This window comes from Drosophila innubila, chromosome X, assembly GCF_004354385.1.
Source record: "Drosophila innubila isolate TH190305 chromosome X, UK_Dinn_1.0, whole genome shotgun sequence".
Taxonomy (NCBI): domain Eukaryota; kingdom Metazoa; phylum Arthropoda; class Insecta; order Diptera; family Drosophilidae; genus Drosophila; species Drosophila innubila.
Window position 1 is genome coordinate 20,463,747 of NC_047626.1, and position 21,574 is coordinate 20,485,320.

The 21,574-nt window shown below is 35.5% G+C and overlaps 1 protein-coding gene across 4 annotated transcripts in view; it reads left to right on the top strand.

Moving 5' to 3' along the window:
• LOC117785843 (mannosyl-oligosaccharide alpha-1,2-mannosidase IA) overlaps positions 1-20,177 on the top strand; it is a 70,913-nt gene extending 50,736 nt beyond the window's left edge. Inside the window, exons 1-7 of one of the 4 annotated variants that reach the window (XM_034624124.1) lie at positions 28-476; positions 3,077-3,782; positions 16,752-17,364; positions 18,945-19,169; positions 19,246-19,384; positions 19,455-19,716; positions 19,777-19,923. In XM_034624124.1, coding sequence (XP_034480015.1) covers positions 3,243-3,782; positions 16,752-17,364; positions 18,945-19,169; positions 19,246-19,384; positions 19,455-19,716; positions 19,777-19,923 — 1,926 coding nt within the window. In that variant the 5' untranslated portion in view covers positions 28-476; positions 3,077-3,242. Of the gene's footprint in view, positions 1-27; positions 477-503; positions 562-3,076; positions 3,783-16,751; positions 17,365-18,944; positions 19,170-19,245; positions 19,385-19,454; positions 19,717-19,776 lie in introns of those variants that run through there. The other 3 variants (XM_034624116.1, XM_034624107.1, XM_034624099.1) reach the window with 3 other exon arrangements.
• Positions 20,178-21,574: the final 1,397 nt, after the last annotated feature.

Here is a 21,574-nt window from a genome sequence, read left to right on the forward strand (position 1 = left end):
TCCCTTTTTTTAACATATTGAGTGGCCAATGCAGAGAGCTTTCACAGCAGCACAAAGCATTTCCTCTCGTCCCGACGCGTCTCATCATCGCGCTTCGTGTCATCTCATCGTTTCGTTTACATATTTGTTGCTGCTCTGTTTTGATGTTCCGCCTGTTGCCATTTTGTTTCGTGCGCGCGCTTTTTGCCTCTCACTTGTATTGAGCACGTTCCATTTCCATTCTGTTGCTGGTGCTTGGGGTGCTTAGGGTGCTTGTTGTCGTCTCATTGGCAATGCCATTGCCATGTCGTTTCAGTTGGACATTTGGCTCCACTTACCGCACTCGCCTGTTGTATGCTCAGCTGCGGCCACGCGTTGCTCGCAACAACACCAACAACAACAACATCAATAACAAGAACAAGCAGTTGGAATAGCAAAACAAGAAGTGAAACAATAATAAAAATAAACATAAAAATAAAGAAAATGCGTATATAAATGTAAACACGCGTCTCGTGGTATTTTTGTTAAATATTTGATATTGTCTAACATCAACAACAGCAGCAGCAGCAGCAGAAGAAAGACGTATATAATTTTTAATTAAACCAAGTTTAAAGTGTAAACGTGTTTGTGTGTGCTTCTGCCAATATATAGACATGAAGGTGTATGCATGTCTGTGTCTGTGTGTGTGTGTCTGTGTGTGTGTGTGTGTGTGTGAGCGCAACAGTTCAACGAGGCGGCACAAAATGCTACACACAAATTTTTACTATGCACAACTCAAACTAATCAACAAGAACAGCAACAGCAGCAACAACAACAACAACAACAACAACAACAGAGTCATAAGTTGCATGTGCCCCTTAGGTGTCTGGCCAAGAAGGCAGCGGGAAAGTGCTAGGGATGTAACACAGTGGGCTTTTTAGGGGTGGTAGTTAAAAGTACATATATATATATATATATATGGGACCGCTTGACACGTTTCTTGTGCATTCCCAAAGCATTTGCTGTTGACGCACAGCCTCCTGGGCAAGTTGGTGTACGTGTGTGTGTGTGTGTGTCTGTTTATATTTTATTTTCGTTTCGTTATTTATTTTAGTTTTTTTTTTTTATTTTTTTAATTGCCGCATAGTCATGTCCTTGAGCCTCTCTCGCTCATCGCTTGTCGCTTGTCACCAACATCTATCTAATATATACAATGTTTATATTTAAACGCATCTCTTGAGAGTTGGAGAGCCAAAAAAAAAGAAACAAGAATATAATGCGCTCATGAGCATAAAACAAACACATTTCACATATGTATGTACATCTACATATTTACTTTGATATTCTGAAGATTCTTGCGCAAAAATGACAAAAACCCCATCTTCTACACAGAAAAAAAAAACCATTCTAAAATTCAAGTTTAAAATTGTTGATTTTTGCATGTATTTTTTAATAATTTTGTTAAATTAAGACAATATGCGGATAATATTGCAATCTAATGTATTTATTATGAATACAAAACAAACTTACAAAGTCCCGAAAATCCGAAAATCCGAAAATACCGTCATTGTGACATTGAATTGAATCGGAATCGCTGATTTTTTTCTGTGTACCTATCCCCCCACCCGCTCTCAGTCGATGAGTTGCGTGCCACTTTTTCTAAAGTGAATTGATGTGAATTGAATTAAGGCAAACGATTGCCATTTGCCGATTGCTGGAGATGCAATATTTACATTGCTAGAAAGATCTTGGTTTTAATTGAACATTTTTATTATTTATTTGATATCACACCACTTGTCATCACAGCCAGCCCCCATAACTAGGCAATGCCAACAAGATGAAGCACATTGCGTATACGCAATATCTGAGTAAATATATATATATATATATATGTATTTGCACTTCCTGCCAATTACATTGCCTTGAGATGAAAGACATGACACATCGCTGTGTCTTCTAAGCTATTGATTATTCGATTTGGAGTGCAGTCGTGAGTACACATTCATACTTCATATTGCATATCTGTGTGTGAATATGGATATCCATTTTTTATGTTTGGCTGACCAGAATATTCTTTAAACCAAAACTACCGCAAAAGTTCATCAAAGCAACTTGTAAATATTATTTAAAATAAGAGGAAACTAAAGGTATATTCCCAGCTGTCATTATTAACTCTAGTACTTGAGTTCACACAGATTTACACTACTTAGAACAGTGGGCTGTACGAATTATCAAGTCAACATATTTTTTGCAGAGAGTTGACTACCGTTTAAACTTAACCAGCAAGTTGACAACAAAATTTACAGCCAACTAAACTGAAATAGATTAGCTTGTCAACTAGTGTAAGTCTAGCATTATTTTTTCCTTCTCTGTCTCTGTCTCTGTCTCGGACTTTGACAATTGCTTTGGGTTTTGCCTTGGGAATGGGGAACAGTGGTAATCTGTCAATTATTATGGCGGTCAGACATGAATGGCGTTGTCTATAGCCTTCAATGCCAAACATTAACGCCACTTTTCAAGGGAGGGCAGACAGTGCAATTTAGCAATCAGCAGTTGCCAGTTGCCAGTTGAGGGTGTAAATGTTGCAATGATATTGAAAAGACGTTTTTGCATCATTGCGTTTTCATTTGCATAGAAATGTATGTATATGTTAATATTTCTACATAAATGCATAAAGTGCTGATATCGATAGACGATACTTATATATATTAAAATATTATTTTTTTTCATAGAATACTTATGAAAATATTTTGTTCATAAAAAATGAATGAAAATTAATGTAAGAGAATATATCTTAATAATCAATTGTTAAATCAATTGTCATTTATTAAGTTATTTGCATGATTCGAATAATACAAATAAATGTTATTGTTTGTTAACAATTGAATTAAATATACTTTTTTTTATAATGAGATTGAATATACTTTTAGTTGTAGGGAAATAATTTAAGCACTCGCTGTTTCCAACTGCACACTTTTCAAATCCAACCGAACTGAACTGTTGCCACACAAAACACTAACTAAGTGTCTACTTGTATGTGCTGGTGTGTGTGTGTGTGTGTGTGTGTGTGCATGTGCGTTTTTTTTTGTCTTGTGCTACAACGTTTTGTCCAATTAAGGAATCATCAAAATAAATCAATAGAAGTGGCCAGACGCGACCATGTGATGGTCGCAACGCCTTCAACGATTCAACCGGAGAGCTGTGAAAATTGAAAAATTGTATTCAAACAAAAAGAAAAAAAAAAAGAAAAAAAAAGAAAGGCTTTCCTCGCGAAGGCTTTCGAGATGTGCCCGAAAACATCGAAGACTACGCCGTTGCTGCTGATCGGCGGCATTGTGTTCGTTATCGTTCTGGTTGCGATCACGGGCATAACGCTGATTAATAACATCAATTTGTCCAACATTATACGGCTGAATGAGAAGGTGGCCAGCGATAGCGTCAGTGCCAATGACAATCAGATCAAGGAGCTGAACTACGTCAACAATCATCCAAAGAACTTGAATGCCAACAAACAGCATAATGACACCGATGATCCTGGCGATGCACGCAGCGTCGACCAGATACGCCAAGAGATGTCCTCGGTGATCATGGAGCCTCAATTGTCGGCAGTCATCTGGCAGAATGCTGAAAAGTCTCAATTTGTAGACAAGACAAATGAGACAAAGACCACTCCGTCTCCATCTCCATCTCCATCTCTGTCTCTATCTCCGGATCCATCTCCATCTCCATCTGCGACGCAGGCATTGCCCTTGGGCGGTGCAACAGACACGCCCAGTGGCAGGGATGATTTGATTGATTACGAGAAGCGCTCCACAATCGTCAAGGTGAGTTTCACACTGGCAGGGGCAGCGACTGTGGCAGGAATGAAATGCGATGCCCTCTGCCATCTGCCGCCTGCGTTTCAATTGCGTATCAATTTCAAATGTCTGACCTTTAGGGGCCTGTCACGACCCAAGGCAGTGTGGCAGCTGTTTGTCTGCCGTTTTAGGACAGCAAAACCAATAGACTCTTTGTAAAACTCCACAAGGAAAAAACAAAGAAATTAATTCTGTAAATATGTAATACCATTACCAAAGTTAAAATATTATTGAGAGACACCCTAAATGGGAATTTGTAATCCACAAATAACAATAAACAGGCAGCTATCGAAAACAATGCATAATCTAATTTTCAAACAGTTTAAGTAGTTAAGTTATGAAACAGTTTTACATCATACGTAAGTATGGTACAAACAGAAAAACTATTTTCGGTATTAAAATAAAATTTAAATCTAAAAAAATAAATAGTTTTCAACTTCATACTATATATTTAAAAAAAAAAAAAAAGCAATAGCGATATCTAATTTATGAATTCCAATTATCAAAACCTTTAAAACGGAAACTGCACGATAGTTATTATTTATTCTATCAAAATCAAGGCTGCAAACCTCTAAAATTTTGTTAAAGGTTCGGCTCGGCGGCTCGAGCCATAGAGCAAGACATCGGTTCGGTTCGCGAATTGGTTTATATACCCCCTGAACCCAAGGTTTGGGTTCGAACCTTGGTTCAATCTCATACAAAAAAAAATATTTGTTTTGTTATACATTTTTCTCTACATTTTGAACTAATTAAATATGACTTATTTTAATCCGAAGTCTTAAATAATTGCCTAGTAAAAAACCATTAGATTTATGTTATTAATTTTTTTTTTGAACCAAATCACTTATTTCAGAAAGCGGTTCGGGTTCGCAAAGTAAATAATTTCAATGGTTCGGTTCATGATCCGGTTCGGGTTGCTTAAAAACTTGATCAAAATAACTATTTATATGTTATATAAATCATAATTCATTGATTGACATTGATTAAAATAAAGCGGCTGCAACAGATGAAATATTTAAAGATAGAAAGATTTAGAGATAGACAGATACTTTTACAACATGTAATTAAACTCGCCACTTATTCAGGGGAAAAATACATTTCAATTCATCCCTGTCAAGTACCGTAAAAATATCGATTGGCAAAATGATCGAAGATGGTATTTACTTGTAATCATTAAATTAATGAATATGTTTAGATCTGACGGGTATTAGATAAAGATAAAGATAAAGATATGCTCTTTATTTAGGCATTCGATTTACTTGGGAGAGAACTTTGTTGTGGTTCAATGTTATTGTTATTACTCTATTTAGCTCACACACACACACACCCAGAGGCAGTAATGTTTCGTCACAAAAAAAAAAAGAGAAAAGATAATGCTTGAGAAGGGGCGTGAATAAGCAAAGAGTTCCTGTTACGCCTACATCAACGCCTAAAACACGCACGTGACAACAGCAGCAGAAGCATTGGCAATTGCCTGAGTTCCTCGTTCTCAGTTCCCCTTTCTCAGTTCCCCTTTCTCAGTTCTCAGTATTGTGGTCGAAATCTTGACGTTTATTACGCTTACTTGGCTCACCTGGATTGTCGGTAACCGGTAAACGGTATACGACAAAGGTTTCGTCCTGTTACCAACCTGCTGTTAACTCGCTCTCTCTCACTCTCAATCTCTCTCTCTCTCTCTCTCTCTCTCTCGCTTTTCAAATGGGCCATCAATTGCTTTACGCTTTTATGACTCGAGTGCTGTGTCGAGGCCTTGGCAAACGAGGCGCTAAACAAATTCAAACTGCAATTGCAACTACAACTACAACTACAACTGCCACTGGCACTGCCACTTTGCCACTTGCCACATGGCATTGCAACAACAACAACAACAATAACAATAAATAACCACATGGCCAGTATACGCGTTACGATTAATTTTCTGTCTTGCAGTTTGGCTTTTATGGCCTCAACAAACAATTTCAAACATTTTTCCCCTCTCCCCCAATTTAATGTAATGACCCTTTTGCTCTCCTCTCTCCTCTCTTCCCTATTTCCACTCAACGGGCACTCGTAATTGCGCTGCAATTGATTATCAGTCGTGTATTTTTAATTCATTCCAGACAATTTCAATTCATTTTCACTTTCGTGCTTGAAATTCCAATGCAAACTCTGCTACAGAATTTCTAATTTCCACAAGTACGGCAATTTCCATTTGAAAGTTTGCCACTATTTATTAGCTCAAGCATTATTATCGTCATTTGTCAATCGAATACTCGAGAAATATAAATAAATTAATTTCATTTTTGTTTTACTCATCTTTAACTTTTTTTTTAAAGAAATAAAATCAATGATATGGCAATTAAATAAGTTAGGACCATTGTCGAAAGCTTTTTATAGAAGTATATGAGATAATATTGGGAAATGCTCTACTCGTTAGCCATAAATTCCAATTAATTTTTGTTTTGTTAAAAAAATAATAAAAATCATATGTAAAGATAATCTGTTATTTTTTTTAAATTCTAATATAATGATTACTGCCAGATTTTTACAAAATTGTCATTGATGAAAATCCATTAAAATCATATAGTGTTTCTCTTTTCCTTGTTTTTTTCTTCCTTGTCGTTGACTTTTTGAAGTTAAAAAAAGAAAAATAATTATTTCAGCAGATAGAGAAAGAGATATATATATAAAAAGAAAGAGAATTGAATATGTCTACATTTACATGATATTTAAATCAAATATAAAATTGATATTTGCTTAAAGATTGGTATAAAACGTATTTTATTATTAATTTTATTATGTCAAACAACAAATTGCAGTTTACTCATAAATTATTTGAATATTTTTGTTAATTTTATTGAAATTTTATTGAAATATTTTCAGTTGGCAGCATTTCAAAATGCCAAAGCCATTGAGAAAGTTGCTCTTAGTTGGAGTTCAACAAATATTCATAAATCAATTTCAATTTCAATTCTAGAATTTCATTCAGCACAAAGACAATAACAGAGAGAGAGAAACACACGCAATGCAAATGCCATTTTAATGAAATTCCATTTATTGACTGCTGTAATAAATATTACACACACACACACACACATACTTAGAGGTAAATTGTAATATCTGTGTGTAAATATTGCAGGTAGTTTAGTATGCGAATACATTCATTTGTTCATTCAATTGCGGATGCGTACAAGATTCATGAATGTTCTTGTTCAAACATGTGCACACCTCACATTTCAGTTAGACAGGTAAACTTGTCGAGGGGAAGGCGGAAGGGGAGCAAAGACGGAATACACACATTTGGTATGCTGTGTTTCACTCATTAGAAATAACCATGTGAGAAAATACCCTTTCTTCCCAGCTTCACGTGCGTAGTTCTTGCTCGAGGGTAGACTGATAAGTTATTGGCCTATGTAGAAAAACGACAGTTTTATAATCAAGTTATAATATTGTTAGATAGTGCAATTCAGCGACTGGAAAGAGCTCTGGAGTAATCAATCAACTGAAGGCTTGATAAGTTTCATAAACTTCGGTCACACTGTTCAGTTTTCGCCAAATTTTATAGTGGGCAACTTAAAAAACTTTTATTTGCACCATGAAATGCAGCGGCACACAAGAGCGTAGTTTCTTAGGAAATATTTTATGAATTTTGCTGCAAATTGGTTTCAAATCCAGCAAAAAAAATACTACAAAAAAAAATAATAATAAAGTGCTGAAGTCTGTTACTTTTTTGTTGTTTTAGAAAGCATACAGAAGTTGATGAACTGTCAGATAAAAGGAATTGATCTAAAAAGAAAATTATGTTAAAAAGTAAACTACCTCTTCTTGTTTTGATCCATGACTTATTAGCTCACTCTCGTATGTACAATACACGGCGCATAAATGGCAGTTAAAATGGCAAACGCAGGCAACACATGTATGCATACGTGTATGTATGTGTAATTGGCAAACACTTGATAACCCCAATGGCCCCCGAAATGGATGGACATTTACTTGGCTGCTAAGGTTGAGCGCAGTTAATCAACTTAGGGTAGAAGAGAGGGTAACTTGATAATGGATTTCAATTGGAGCTACGTTGCACACATGTTTTTCAAGCTAATAATCGAATTTCATTCATTCATTCAATCTGAATTGGCGTCTGTTCTTAGGTTTTTCCTTTCCTTTCCTTTCATTTTCTTTCCTTACCCTTTATTTCATTCGCTTGCTGCTGATTTGTTTTGCACCCTTGAGGCAATCGCTTTAACATTCAACAACAACAACTGATGTCAACTTTTCATTCAAACGCACTGAAAGCTGGGCGGAAAAGGGGAGCAGTTCAAGGTGAACCACTTCAACTGACCACCAAAAAGGTACAACACAAAACTTGTACTCGTACACAACTCGAACTGTAGATGGGTCAAAGTCAATCAGAGAAGCCCCTGAACAGCCGACGGAATGCATGAAAGCAGCCCCAATCTATCGATAAGGAGACAGTGGAGCGACAGCTCAAGTTGAACTAAAACACAATTATTTGACAAAAAAAAAAAATCATCGATTTATGAATTTGTCGTTTTTTTATACAATTTTAATAATTTTTATGAGCACGCTTCGTGCTAATTAATTTAATAAAAGATTTTTCAACGTGGCGGTGTAGGAATCGAACCCATTTTTTTCCGCAAAACCATTTTTTTTTTAATAAACTATTTCCACTACCACTCACATTTGCCACATTTGCTCACATTTGAATGTGCTTCATTTTTGGCTTTCCACGACCAAATATGAATACGTTTAAGCATTAGCTGTTTGGTTTCTGTGCAAAAATTATAAAAAGCTGAAAATAAGAACATTTTCATATTTATTTTGAAATTATATTTGACGCAAATTTTATGCTAACCTTTTTTTATTAAACAAAACAGCTGGTTAAAGTGATGATTTGCTTTTTTCCACGAGCTTATCGATAAACATCGCGTGCTCGATAAAAAAAATACTGAAATACGCCTGGGTGAATGGCAAAAAATCTTAACATTCGTTATGAATGAGCCAAGATGATCATTCAGATTTTGTACTGAAATGAAGTTCACATTCGGGCCGAATGATGAAATTGGCGTCGAATGTGCCAAATGTGCTGTCCTGGAAATAGGCTTAAACATTAATTTTTGAAATGTAGGCCATCAATTTTAATTGATATTCTTAGTTAGTTAGTACTGCTTAGTTATCCATGTTTTCGCAAAATATGCAACAGTTTTCAGTAATTATTCCCAATAGAAATATTTATATTTGGTATTTGTTTTTATTATTTTTACGAAATATAGACTTTAAGTAATGCAAAAAACTTTGTTTGAATGATTAATAGATATTATTAGATATATATAAATAAATTTCCAAAGTCAGCTGGGACATTCTGGAGTAATATTAAAAAAAAAAAAAAATCTGGTAAATGGCATTAAAATGGTAAAGTGGATATAGTTATCCGAAATAAAATAAATAAATAAATAAATAAATAAATAAAATAGGCTATAAAGTTTATAAAATAGGTTATTATGTTTATAAAAGAATTATTATCCAGCCTAACAGTGCTCGTCCCACTGTGCAGCCAGCGTTGCATTTATCAATTCATTCCCATGAAACAGCAGCACAACAAAGCAAACGACAACAACATTGACGCTGACGCTGACGTTGACGTTGACGCAGATGTGGACGTTGACGTTGACGCCGCTGCTGACACTAACCCAGTTAGGGTCTTTGGCTCTGACTGGGAATTTGTTGTTGCTTTGTTTTTGTTTTTGTTATTGTTATTGGTCGTTGGTCGTTGGTCGTTGGTCAACGATGTTGACCGTTTGAACCGTTTCATTGTCAATGGAAGGCAGAGTCTGAGTTGGCCGAAATGACCATCGATATGGCTATTGATGGCATACATATATGGCATTGCAGCAGGATTGGGAATGCGTCAATGCTAAATAACAACATGACATTAAATAATGCGTAGTACACAAAACACAACAAGCTAATGGTTCAATATTTGTCTATTTACCCTAAAATACATTGTATCTCACATTTCCCATCGAACTATTATCTGTCAGCAATTGAATTGTCAACTAAAACATGCATAAATAGTTTAAATTGGATGTTTTTTCTTAAATATGTATTAAAACTAATGCAGACGTTAAAAATGATAACACCTCACATTGAGTTGAATATGCGAATTTTTAATTAAATCTAAGATCTTATTTGGGATTATTAATATACATTGATATACAATATAACTAGAGTTACTCATTAACTGTCATTTTTATCTTACATGTAACTTTAATTGAACAAAAAAAAAAAACAAACAAAAATGTATTTCTTTGTAACTTTAATGAAAATGAAAATTTAATTATTGTTTTACACTTTTTAAATAAAAGTTACAAATAAGAATTAAAAATGATTCTAATTTCAACATATTTCTTTCACATTGATTTATTTAATTAAAATTGCCATTCTTAAATCATTTTTGCGATCCTTGTTTGATATATGTGGGATCCGACTAACAACGACATTGCTGTTATCCCCATTCACACGATAAAATGTAAACACACAACAAACGATAGTTCTAATCAAGAAATTCTGAAACAATTAAATAATATATAATCGTGGAGTAACTAGTGTTCCATATCACTTAGAACCCTGGTCCCACATATATAAATATATTTATATTTAATGTTAGAAAAACCACTAAACAAAATGAGTATATGTCAGTAAGTAGCGTGTGTTCGACTAGAATATACTCTATATGTATTTATATATTTAAAAAGTGTATTTTATTATTGTGTTTATTTGAATATCATAGCAGCTGAAGCAAATCTAAAATATGAACATTTTAATGTTTATTAATAGTTTTTAAAAAGCAAACATTAATTTATTATTATTTGTGGCACGCTGGAGACATGTCAGGAACAATTTGAGAATCAAGCGAAGATTGAAATCGTAGAACATTTCACAATTTGCATATTTGTTTGATATTATGTTGGCATCTGGCTATTTTTAGAAGCTGTTGCTGTAGATGATTTCGAACAAGAATTATAGACTTAAGTGTGTTGAATTTTTATACCCGTTACTTAAGAAATAAGTAAAAAGGTATATTGTGCTCGTTGGAATGTATTTAACAGGGAGAAGCAGGTTTCTCCGACCCCTTAAAGTATATATTTTCTTAATCAGCATCAACAGCCGCGTCGATATAGCCATGTGTGTCCGTCCGTCTGTCTGTCTTTCTGTCCGTCTGTCCGTCTGTCCGTCTGTATGAACAAAATGATCTCAGGAACTATAAGAGGTAGAGTAACCAAATTTGGCACACATATTTTAAAATACCCCACGCAGATCAAGTTTGTTTCAAATTTAAGCCACGCCCCCCACCGCCCCCGCAAATCGCGAAAAACCACAACACAGTTTCAGTTTACACAGTTCTTATGATAATTAACGTAATCTAGTAAAACTATCTATAATATCACTTAACCGCAGCCAGATCGGACAAGTAAAACGGGAGTAATATCTAACCAATGTTATTATTAAAGTTATTATTTCACTACAATCATATAAAAGTATGTAGTAGTTTTTTTTAGGTAGTAATTTCTTTAAAGTACTGTTATATATATTGAAAAAAGCAACGGGTATCCCATGGTCGGGATCTTGAATATAGCCTTTCCCACTTGTTTTTTCTTTTTCCTTGTGTTTCTAAAGGGCAATCAGCAGCACACACATTTCTCTCTCTGTCTCTCTCTCTCTCTCAACATTTACATAGCTACGATTCCATTAGGAAAACTTTGTCTCCTTCTTTTATTCTCTATGCAATCTCATATTTTCTTAATAGTTTGGCAGTTGCTTACTGATTGTCCCACACACACACACACACACACAGATGCACACCCACGCATACAATTACGCACTTGCTGTTGTTCTTTTTTTTCCAAATTAACTTTGACTTCATTTTTCGGTAGAGAGAGATAGCATGCAAAGCGCCCACACGACCACATAAATAGTTGGTTGGTAGTTCTGTTTTATTTTTTGTAAGTTGCTTTTCTTTTTTTATTTTTTTAAGATATTCAAAAGCAGCGACGTCGTCTTTTGCATTATTTTATGGCCTTAAGCAAATTATTTTCCCTCAGCTTCAAAAGAGTTTGCCAAAAACTTTTGTGAGTGAGTATGTGTGTGTGTGTGTGTGTGCGTTAGTGTATGCATATTTTTACAAAATTTTAAAGTTACTCCTTTGCTTTGGCGCTGCTTTCTTAACTCCTTCTCCACGCACTTCCCCTTTGTCATTTCCGTTTCTTTCTATTCTTTTTATTTCCTTTGCTGCCATTTGCATTGTTTTGACATTGTTGTTGTTGTTGTTGTTGTTGCTGGTGTTGCAGCCCTGCGGCATTAAGCGCTAAAGTTTGTGACTAAAACTTTCGCTGCTTCTCTAAAGATGCATTTTTGAATTTGCATTAAATTGAGCTTGCCCCCGTGACCCTGCCACAATTCCAGTCAATGCCCCAGACTCGCGGCTTAAGCTGCTGCTGGGCTTTTGGGGTAATTTAAGCTTTACAACAGCAACAGCAAACGCTTCAAACTGGCTATAAAAGGCTGACAAAATATATAGGCGAGTGCCACGTGCGACAGCCAACTTGCCACATCCGCATCCGCATCCACATCCGCATTTGCGTCAGCTTTGTGGATCCCTGTTGCCAGTTCAAGTGCAAAATCAGCCCAAAAAAAAGCCGAAAAGCAATTCCCAGGGATGGACAGCGCTAAGTAGACTGACTAGGGGCACAACGAAGAGGGGGAAAGGGGTTGGGGTGTTAGGGGGCAAGGTGGCAACTCGGATACGGGTCTGCGGGGCACTTTAGATTGGGGTAACGGAAGGATGCAATTGCTATGTGTGTGTGCAATGTGTGTGTGTGTGTGTGTGTGTGTGTGTGTGTGTGTGTGTGTGTGTGTGTGACACACGTTGAGGCGCGTCTCGTCGGTCTGCACGTTTTCATGTTTCGTTGCGGAAATGATGTTCAACACACACTCACACACACACATTTAGTGATCACGTTTCGTGCGACGTTTGCACATTTGAAGGATGTAACTTAATTCGTAATGAAGACGTGCAAACTGAAACTACAGCTGCATAACTACACACACACACACACACACACACACACACATACAAGTACGTGTGCGTATATGTAGTATATGTATGTATTTATCCTATTTTGAGCCACCACAGTGCAAAAATATTCAATCAATCAGTCAAATCCATCAAGCAATTTCCGTAAAATTAGTCAAGCTGATGATTCACCTCTGCCGTTCACTTGCCCCTATTCCTGGCCCTCCCCCTTCCGCTCAGTTCAAGCCTAGGTCATTTGAGGTCTCTTTAAATTCCACTCAGCTTCTACAATTGTAGTTTAACCTTATAAATCAGATAAATAAACGTAAACACTTTGTCCTTAGCTTAAACCCTCTCAACCTTTAATCAGATGCGGCTCATTAAACTCCAAGTAAAGCTACGAAGAATGTGCACTGAGCGTAATTGTTTTATTTTTATTTTTTATTGTCGTTGAATTTTCAAAAAATTAACTAAAACAAATGTTTTTAATATAACTTGCATTGTTTTAATATGTGTTTTTATCTTTTATTCTTACACCAAAAAATTTGACAATATAATAAGAGTAATAATAATAATACCTTTGTACTTTGGCTTGAGAAAAGTATGATGAAAAAAAAAAAATTTGCCAATTTAGATCATTTTAAAATTAACTGAGAGGCAAAATAATGATAAAATTGGAATTCCACAAAAAAATCGGTTAAGTTTTGACAAAACTACGACAGTTTGAAAATGTTTCAAGGCGAAAGTATGAAAAAAATTGACAACGATGGAAAAAATTGAAATTTCCAATTTTGATGCAAAATCAAATTGGAGTTTAGTTGTCAATTTTTATAAAAACTCGATTTAATTAACTCGATTAATCGTCAAAAAAAAAGTAATCAAGTTAAAGTAGTTGAAAATCGCTTCTGCGAAAATCGAGTTATCGATCATAGCTTATAAAATATATAAATAATCTGTACAATTCTACGTGTTAAACAGAAATTGAGGTAATTTCGAGAAGTATTTGAAAATAATTTTATTTTGCATTCCTTTTGTGCCTTATCCGCAAACGTTGGTTTATAGTCCACTTTGAGCTATTCTTTCACTTCGCTCAGTGTAAATTGCGTCGCCCATTGTGTTTTGACTCTTAATTCAGGGCCTTCTCCCCTGAGGTTTGGGGTTGTGTTTGACATTCGGGCTGGACTGTCACCGTTAATTGTAGAGGGACATTTAGCTGGGTCGCAAAGGCGTGCCGACCTATTGGATTTGCATTGGTATGAAAAGGATTGGCTGTATAATTTCAGAATCTTAAGTATTCGGCACATAGAAATTGTGCGGACAACTTGCTGATGGGCTGAAGGGCTGTTGGGCGACAAGAACATCGAGGTGTGCGAACGTGTCCGACTTTAATTAATTACCGGAAAACTGTTAATATTTGCATTGCCTCAAAGACCCCAACCAAGCGTCGAGAGAGCTGCTGAGCAAACACAAAGAGCGCAACGAGGCCCAAAGCGGCGCAAAGACCCGCCAAAATCCCCCCGGGCCCCGAAACCCGAAACCCGAATCACAATCAAGCTCGAGTCGTCGCAGCCCAGCAGAAGGCGCGGACAGGATTTTTATACGAAATGTATTATACCCTGTACCTAAAAAGTTCACAAGTTGGATACACAGATGATTGCAAATTTTAAAAACCTTAAAGCTATGCTAAATCCAAACCAATTCTCTCAAATGTCAAAATATTTCTTTATAGATTGAATAAATCAAAAAATATATTGACTGAACTTCAATTCATTCATCAAACTTATAACATTCATTGTAAATAATTTTATTGATCGCATAAAATATACTAATCACTATAAATTTTATTGAAATTTGAAAAAAAAAATATTTGTAAATTTAAAAATATGTTGAATAAATTACATTTCTGACGCTTTCAAAGCAATTTTCATTGAAATCTCTAAAGATTAGTGGAATACACCTGTATATTGAATTATTTAAAAATAAAACTGTGTTACCTCATTATCTTTGGGATATTGTTATGTAAGTTAAATACGAAGGACTAGGACTAATAATTAATGATTAATTCTTTTTGTACAGAGAAAATTAATTTAAGTGAACATTATTCAAACATATTTGAACTGAAAAATAGGTACTTATATCCTTTCTGACCGGCTACAGGGTATTTTGTAGTCTGTTCAATTTTTGTTAGATACTTTCAGTCTTGTTTGTTTTTTTGGTCGTGTGCTCGTAATTTAATTTCTCAAAAAAAAGGCGCTCGAAAGTATGCAATGCCAAATTATGTTATGCTGGTGCTGCCACACACAAGTATTGTGTGTGTGTGTGTGTGTGTGTGTGTGTGTATAGCGGATGTGCCATGAAGCAGAAAAGCCAGTATAGTATTTAGTGCCATGCAAAGGTAGCGCGCAGTTTGTCGAAACTAAACTCGACCCGAAATACATTTCGCGTTGTCCATTTTATTAACATTTTCTAACGCTGCTTTCCACATTTACCTATGTGGAATGTGTGTGTTGTTGTGTGTGTGTGTGTGTTTGTAGTGAGTCTAAATTCAATTGAATTGGCTAGGACATAAAAGCGGAAAAAAAAATAAAGATTCTGAAAACATGCAAAATAATTGCAGTAGCTTTTGAATGCCACTTGCAACCGCAGGCAACGTCGCGGCCTTGAGCAAAATAAAAGGCGAATAACCTTATGCAAATGGACGAATACTTATAGACACAACGGTATTAACTCCAACTAGGGATTTACAAATGCTTACATTTTTTTTTCAAATATTATTATTAGATGATGCCTTTTCAACCACATTTCTTGAAGTATTTTCAGCTTTAGCATTTGGGTCTCTATTCACAAAGCCGTTGATCGTTGGGCTGTTGCAAAAATCTTTAGAAATTTTAATGGCAGTCTCTTTAAAGAAATAACTGAATAAAATGTCAATGTTACTGAAACGTAAAATATATCTAATTTTTACCACATATTTTCGAAGTCAAACAAATAAAAGTAGATAATTGAAAATGTATTGCTGTTATAAAAAGTGAGAAAGAAATCTGTAGTCGACTATTGCACAGATATTTAAATCAAGGCTGCAAACCTCCAAAATTTTGGTAAAGGTTCGGTTCGTCGGTTCGAGCCATAGAGCAAGACATCGGTTCGGTTCTCGAATTGGTTTATATACTCCCTAAAACCCAAGGTTTGGGTTCGAACCTTTGTTCAATTTCATACAAAAAACATATTTGTATTGTATACATTTTCTCTATATTTTGAACTAATTAAAATGGTTTTTTTAAAGAAATCAAATTTTGATGATAATTTAAATTTATTTGATGATTTAAATATGACTTATTTTAATCCGATATCTCAAATAATTGCGTAATATTAGAAAATCATAAAATTTATGTAATTATTTTTTTTTTCGAACCGAACCTTTTATTTTGGAAAGCGGTTCGGTTTAGGTTCGCGTTCGCAAAGTAAATAATTTCAAGGGTTCGGCTTATGATCCGGTTCAGGCTGCTTAAAAACCCGAACCGAACCGGTTCTACGAGGTTCGGTTCAGAACCGGTTTGCAGCCTTGATTTAAATAAGACGAATTTACATATATAAAAATAAAATATTAAAATTGTTATGTACTCGCTTTGAATAGGTGTCTGTGATTGAAACAATGTTAAAATAATGATCTAAGTCAAAAAAATCTAGTTTGTTCATCTCAGTGGTGGATACTGAGTATTCTGTAGTTGAACAATATTAACTGCAGTCGTCTTATTTATTATTATTATTTTCTCAAAATTTATTAAATTCAATGAAATCTTGCACAATTGATTTTCCAACTATTTTGTACTGAGAACTCACGCACAATTTCGTTCCTTCATTTGCAGATGATGGAGCACGCCTGGCATAATTACAAGCTGTATGCTTGGGGCAAGAACGAGCTGCGTCCACTGTCGCAACGTCCGCACTCGGGCAGCATTTTTGGATCTTATGATCTGGGTGCCACAATTGTGGATGGCCTGGACACGCTGTATATAATGGGGCTGGAGAAGGAGTATAAGGAGGGACGTGATTGGATCGAGCGCAAGTTCTCGCTGGACAACATCAGTGCCGAGTTGTCCGTGTTCGAAACGAATATACGCTTTGTGGGCGGCATGCTGACACTCTATGCCTTCACCGGAGATCCATTGTACAAGGAGAAGGCACAACATATTGCCGACAAACTGTTGCCCGCTTTCCAGACGCCAACGGGCATTCCATATGCATTGGTCAATACGAAAACGGGCATGGCCAAAAACTATGGCTGGGCCTCCGGCGGCAGCTCCATTCTCTCCGAATTTGGCACACTGCATCTGGAGTTTGCCTATTTGAGTGATATTACAGGCAATCCGTTGTATCGTGAACGTGTGCAGACCATTCGCCAGGTGCTCAAGGAAATTGAGAAACCCAAAGGACTCTATCCCAACTTCCTCAATCCAAAGACAGGCAAATGGGGACAACGTAAGTGAAGATCTGTTTATTACATAACACTGATCGACAAAATTGATATATTAATATGTCTCTTTCTTTTTTGAATTTTTCAATATTTTTTTCGTGTAACAACCTTTTTATTTGTTAGAAAATACTAAAAGTTTACTTACAATTAATTATTATACCCTGAGCCCATTGAAAATGTGCAAAAAAGGGTATAATATGTTTGGCAGAATGTATGTAACAGCAGAAGGGGGCGTGGCATACCCCCCAAAGTATATATATTCTTGATCAGGGCCGATTGAGCCATGTCCGTCTGTCTGTCCGGCTGTCCGCCCGTCCGTCTGTTTGAGCGCGTCGATATCAGAAACCATAAGTGCTAGAGACTTCAAACTTGGTATGTCGGTACCATAGGCAGATCAAGTTTGTTTTTAGTTTTGGATCGGACCACTTTATCATATAGATGCCATAGGAACGATACATCGAAAATGAAGTTTTAGTATGAAACAGTTTTTTGTTTGTTGAAATATCAGAACCAAACTAATAGAATATATATCTGGGCTGGTATTGTACATCCTAACCAAATTTGGTTAACATCGGTCCACTATATCATATAGCTGCCATAGGAACGTTACATCAAAAATGATGTTTAAGTATGGAAAAGTATTTTATTTGTTGAGATATTAAAACTAATCTTAAAGAATATATATCTGGGCTGATAATTTACATTCTGACCAAGTTTGGTTAAAATTGGCTCCCTATATCATATAGCTGCAATAGAGACGCTCACTCAAAAATTAAGTCTTAGTATGAAAAAGTTTTTTGTTTTTTGTAATATCATAATCAAAGTGATATAATATTTATATTTTAACTTGGTTTTGTCCATCCCGGCTGAAGTTCGTTCAAATCGGGCGACTATATCATATAGCTGTCATAGGACCGATCGGTCAAAAATCAACTTTTAGTATGAAAAAGTTTTTTGTTTTTTGAGATAATATGCATTTAAGTTGCTTTTTTACATTCTGACCAAATTTGGTTTAATTCAGTTCCATATATCATATAAATTACATAGGAACAATTGGTCGAAAATCAACTTTTATAAAAGAGTACCTGGACTCAGGGTATCATACTGTATTAACTCGTCTTTTTATAAAACTTTTATGTTATTAAAATTTCAAATTTAACATGCGCTTATGAAATGCTAGTGTAATATTAAAAAAAAAATAATATAAAAGGGTTTGAAAGTTTTAATTATTTTTGGTAGCTCTTAAGTTGTATCCGATGCTGGAAATGTCCATGTTGCTTAAGATGTCGAGAGTAGCTTGTTTTATGAGAACTTTGCACAGTTGCCCAAAATTCAAAGAAACGAACAAGCAAAATATAATTTGTCAATAATATCGGAATTTTTAGCAAGCATTTCATAAATAGTTAAAATCAGCTATTATAATTGGATCAATGTGAGTGCTGAAAAATACTGGCCAAAATCATATAAATGTCTGTCAAAAAGAATCTATGGATGACAAAGAGAGTGAAGAAAAGTCATAAAGAATTTGTGTCGATCAGTGATCAGTGATTTGAGAAATATTTAATTAATTCAATTGCAATTACAGTACACATGTCCTTGGGCGCGCTGGGTGACAGCTACTACGAGTACCTGCTGAAGGCCTGGCTCCAATCCGGCCAGACGGACGAGGAGGCGCGTGATATGTATGATGAGGCCATGTTGGCCATAATGGACAAAATGGTGCGCACCAGCGCCAATGGGTTGACTTATGTGTCCGATTTGAAATTTGATCGATTGGAGCATAAAATGGATCATCTGGCCTGCTTCTCAGGTAAGCATACACTTGCAACTCCACTCCATCCACCGATTGCGGCAACAAATCCAATTCAAATTGATCCTACTTGCAGGTGGACTCTTTGCCCTAGGCGCCGCCACGCGTCAGAACGAGCACACGGACAAGTACATGGAGGTGGGCAAGGGAATAACCAACACCTGCCACGAGAGCTACATACGCACACCGACTCAGCTGGGACCTGAGGCCTTCCGGTTGGTAGTCACATCAATGCCATTAAATTGTGTGGCAGCAGCTGTTAATCATTTCGTCTCTTCACCTCAGTTTCAGTGATGCGGCGGAGGCACGTGCTCTGCGCTCCCAGGAGAAGTACTATATTCTTAGGCCAGAGACATTTGAGAGCTATTTCGTGCTATGGCGTCTCACGCACGACCAGAAGTATCGCGATTGGGGCTGGGAGGCGGTTCTCGCCCTGGAAAAGCATTGCCGAACCGCACACGGTTACTGTGGCCTGCGCAATGTCTATCAGCAGGAGCCACAAAAGGACGATGTCCAGCAGAGTTTCTTTCTGGCCGAAACGCTCAAGGTGAGTTCCATGTCTGAGTTGAGGTCTAAAGTCCGATAACTAATCAATTGATCCTTGCAGTACCTGTACTTGCTGTTCTCAGATGACTCTGTACTGCCGCTGGATGAATGGGTCTTCAACACGGAGGCGCATCCGTTGCCCATCAAGGGTGCCAACATTTACTATCGACAGGCGCCAGTGACGCTGCCCGCATCGAATGCCTCATAAGCTCCATTACAGCTCCACAGGCAAATCATGACGACATGGAGTCCCTTTAACTATTAATTCATTTAATATAATTATTTTTATTTTCATTAAACTTTCATTTTTTTTTTTTTGTTTTTTTTTTAATTTTAAACTGTAATGTTAGCTTATGTTTAAATGTTTATGCTTACATATATTTTAAATGAATGACGTAATGACAACTAGAAAAACTACATAAGGCAATATGTAATTTGATCAATTTGTTCAAAATGAAACAACTTTCTATGTAACATATTTATGCAAAACTTAATTAACTATAGCAATCTCGCTAAAGTAGTTACTACAATTACTTACCATCCATCCTTTAGCTGTAATCAATATACACACTCGGCACAAGTTTCCAAAAACACATTTTGGAATAGTTTTGACAAATTGGCATTTGGTTTCAAATGCAGCAGCAACAATTAACATGGTATTAGACCATATATACACACACACACACACACACACACACACACACACATACGCACTAGACACACATAGATGATTTCTATAAGCAATCTCAGGTGTACGAATTATGATTTATGTTTCCATTTCCGTTGCATTTCGCTTATCGTTTCCGTTTATAGATTCATCTCACAAATACTTGCATAAATCTCAATATTTCAATATTTCCCTATCTCTTTCTTAAACAATATCTAGATCTGTAGCTCTATCTATATATTCTATTTCTATTCTATTATATTCGCGTAGTGAGCACCCTATATAACTTAATATGAATAGCATTTTGAATATGAGAGAATATGAAACAACTCGCAACATTCGGTGTCACACTCTGGGTTCAACATATTTAAGAGCTTTGTTTTGTAAATATTTGCCTAGCGGCAAAATGAAAGCATCTGTCAGAGAAGGTTTATGAATCAAATCAAATAACTGTCAAGTTATTATTGTTTATGTGGTAGCCTAAATATATACATATACATATAATAAATAATTATTGTAATAGCACCTAGCTTACTTTAAACAAATGTAACGCATATTACTTTACATCAGCATCAAGCGAAACGAATCTTAAATATATTACAATTATAGAAAACAAAATGATAATGAAATGAATGTAGGCAATTTGTTAAAACAAAATATTTATACAATTATACAACAAATGCAGAATAATTTAATTTTAAACAATGTATGTGAAAGGTTTTTTTTTATAATCCTAAGCCTATGATATATTGATGATGATGATATTAATATTAATAATATTAGTTTAAATCTCCATTAATAACGATAACAATAATAACAGCAACAACAACAACAGAAAATGTAACATCACGAATAATTACAATTATTAATGAAATATTCAATTTTTGTAACATCTCCAGCACTTTGTATCAGCTCTTGCGCTGTGAGAAGTCATTTTAGCATAAAACACTTACATAAATATTACAACAAATAAAAATAATACAAGAAAAACAAATAAGCTAAGCAAATAGTTTTATTGTTATCATTTTTTTTTTTAATTAATTCGAATTAATTGTAATATTGTATAATTACGAGTCTAATAAAATTGTATATGCGTGAAAATATTTGGTAAAAATGAGTTGGGATAGCGCAACTTCCCAATGGAAAATGCATAACAGATATTATGAAATGATGATTAAATAAATTCATGAAT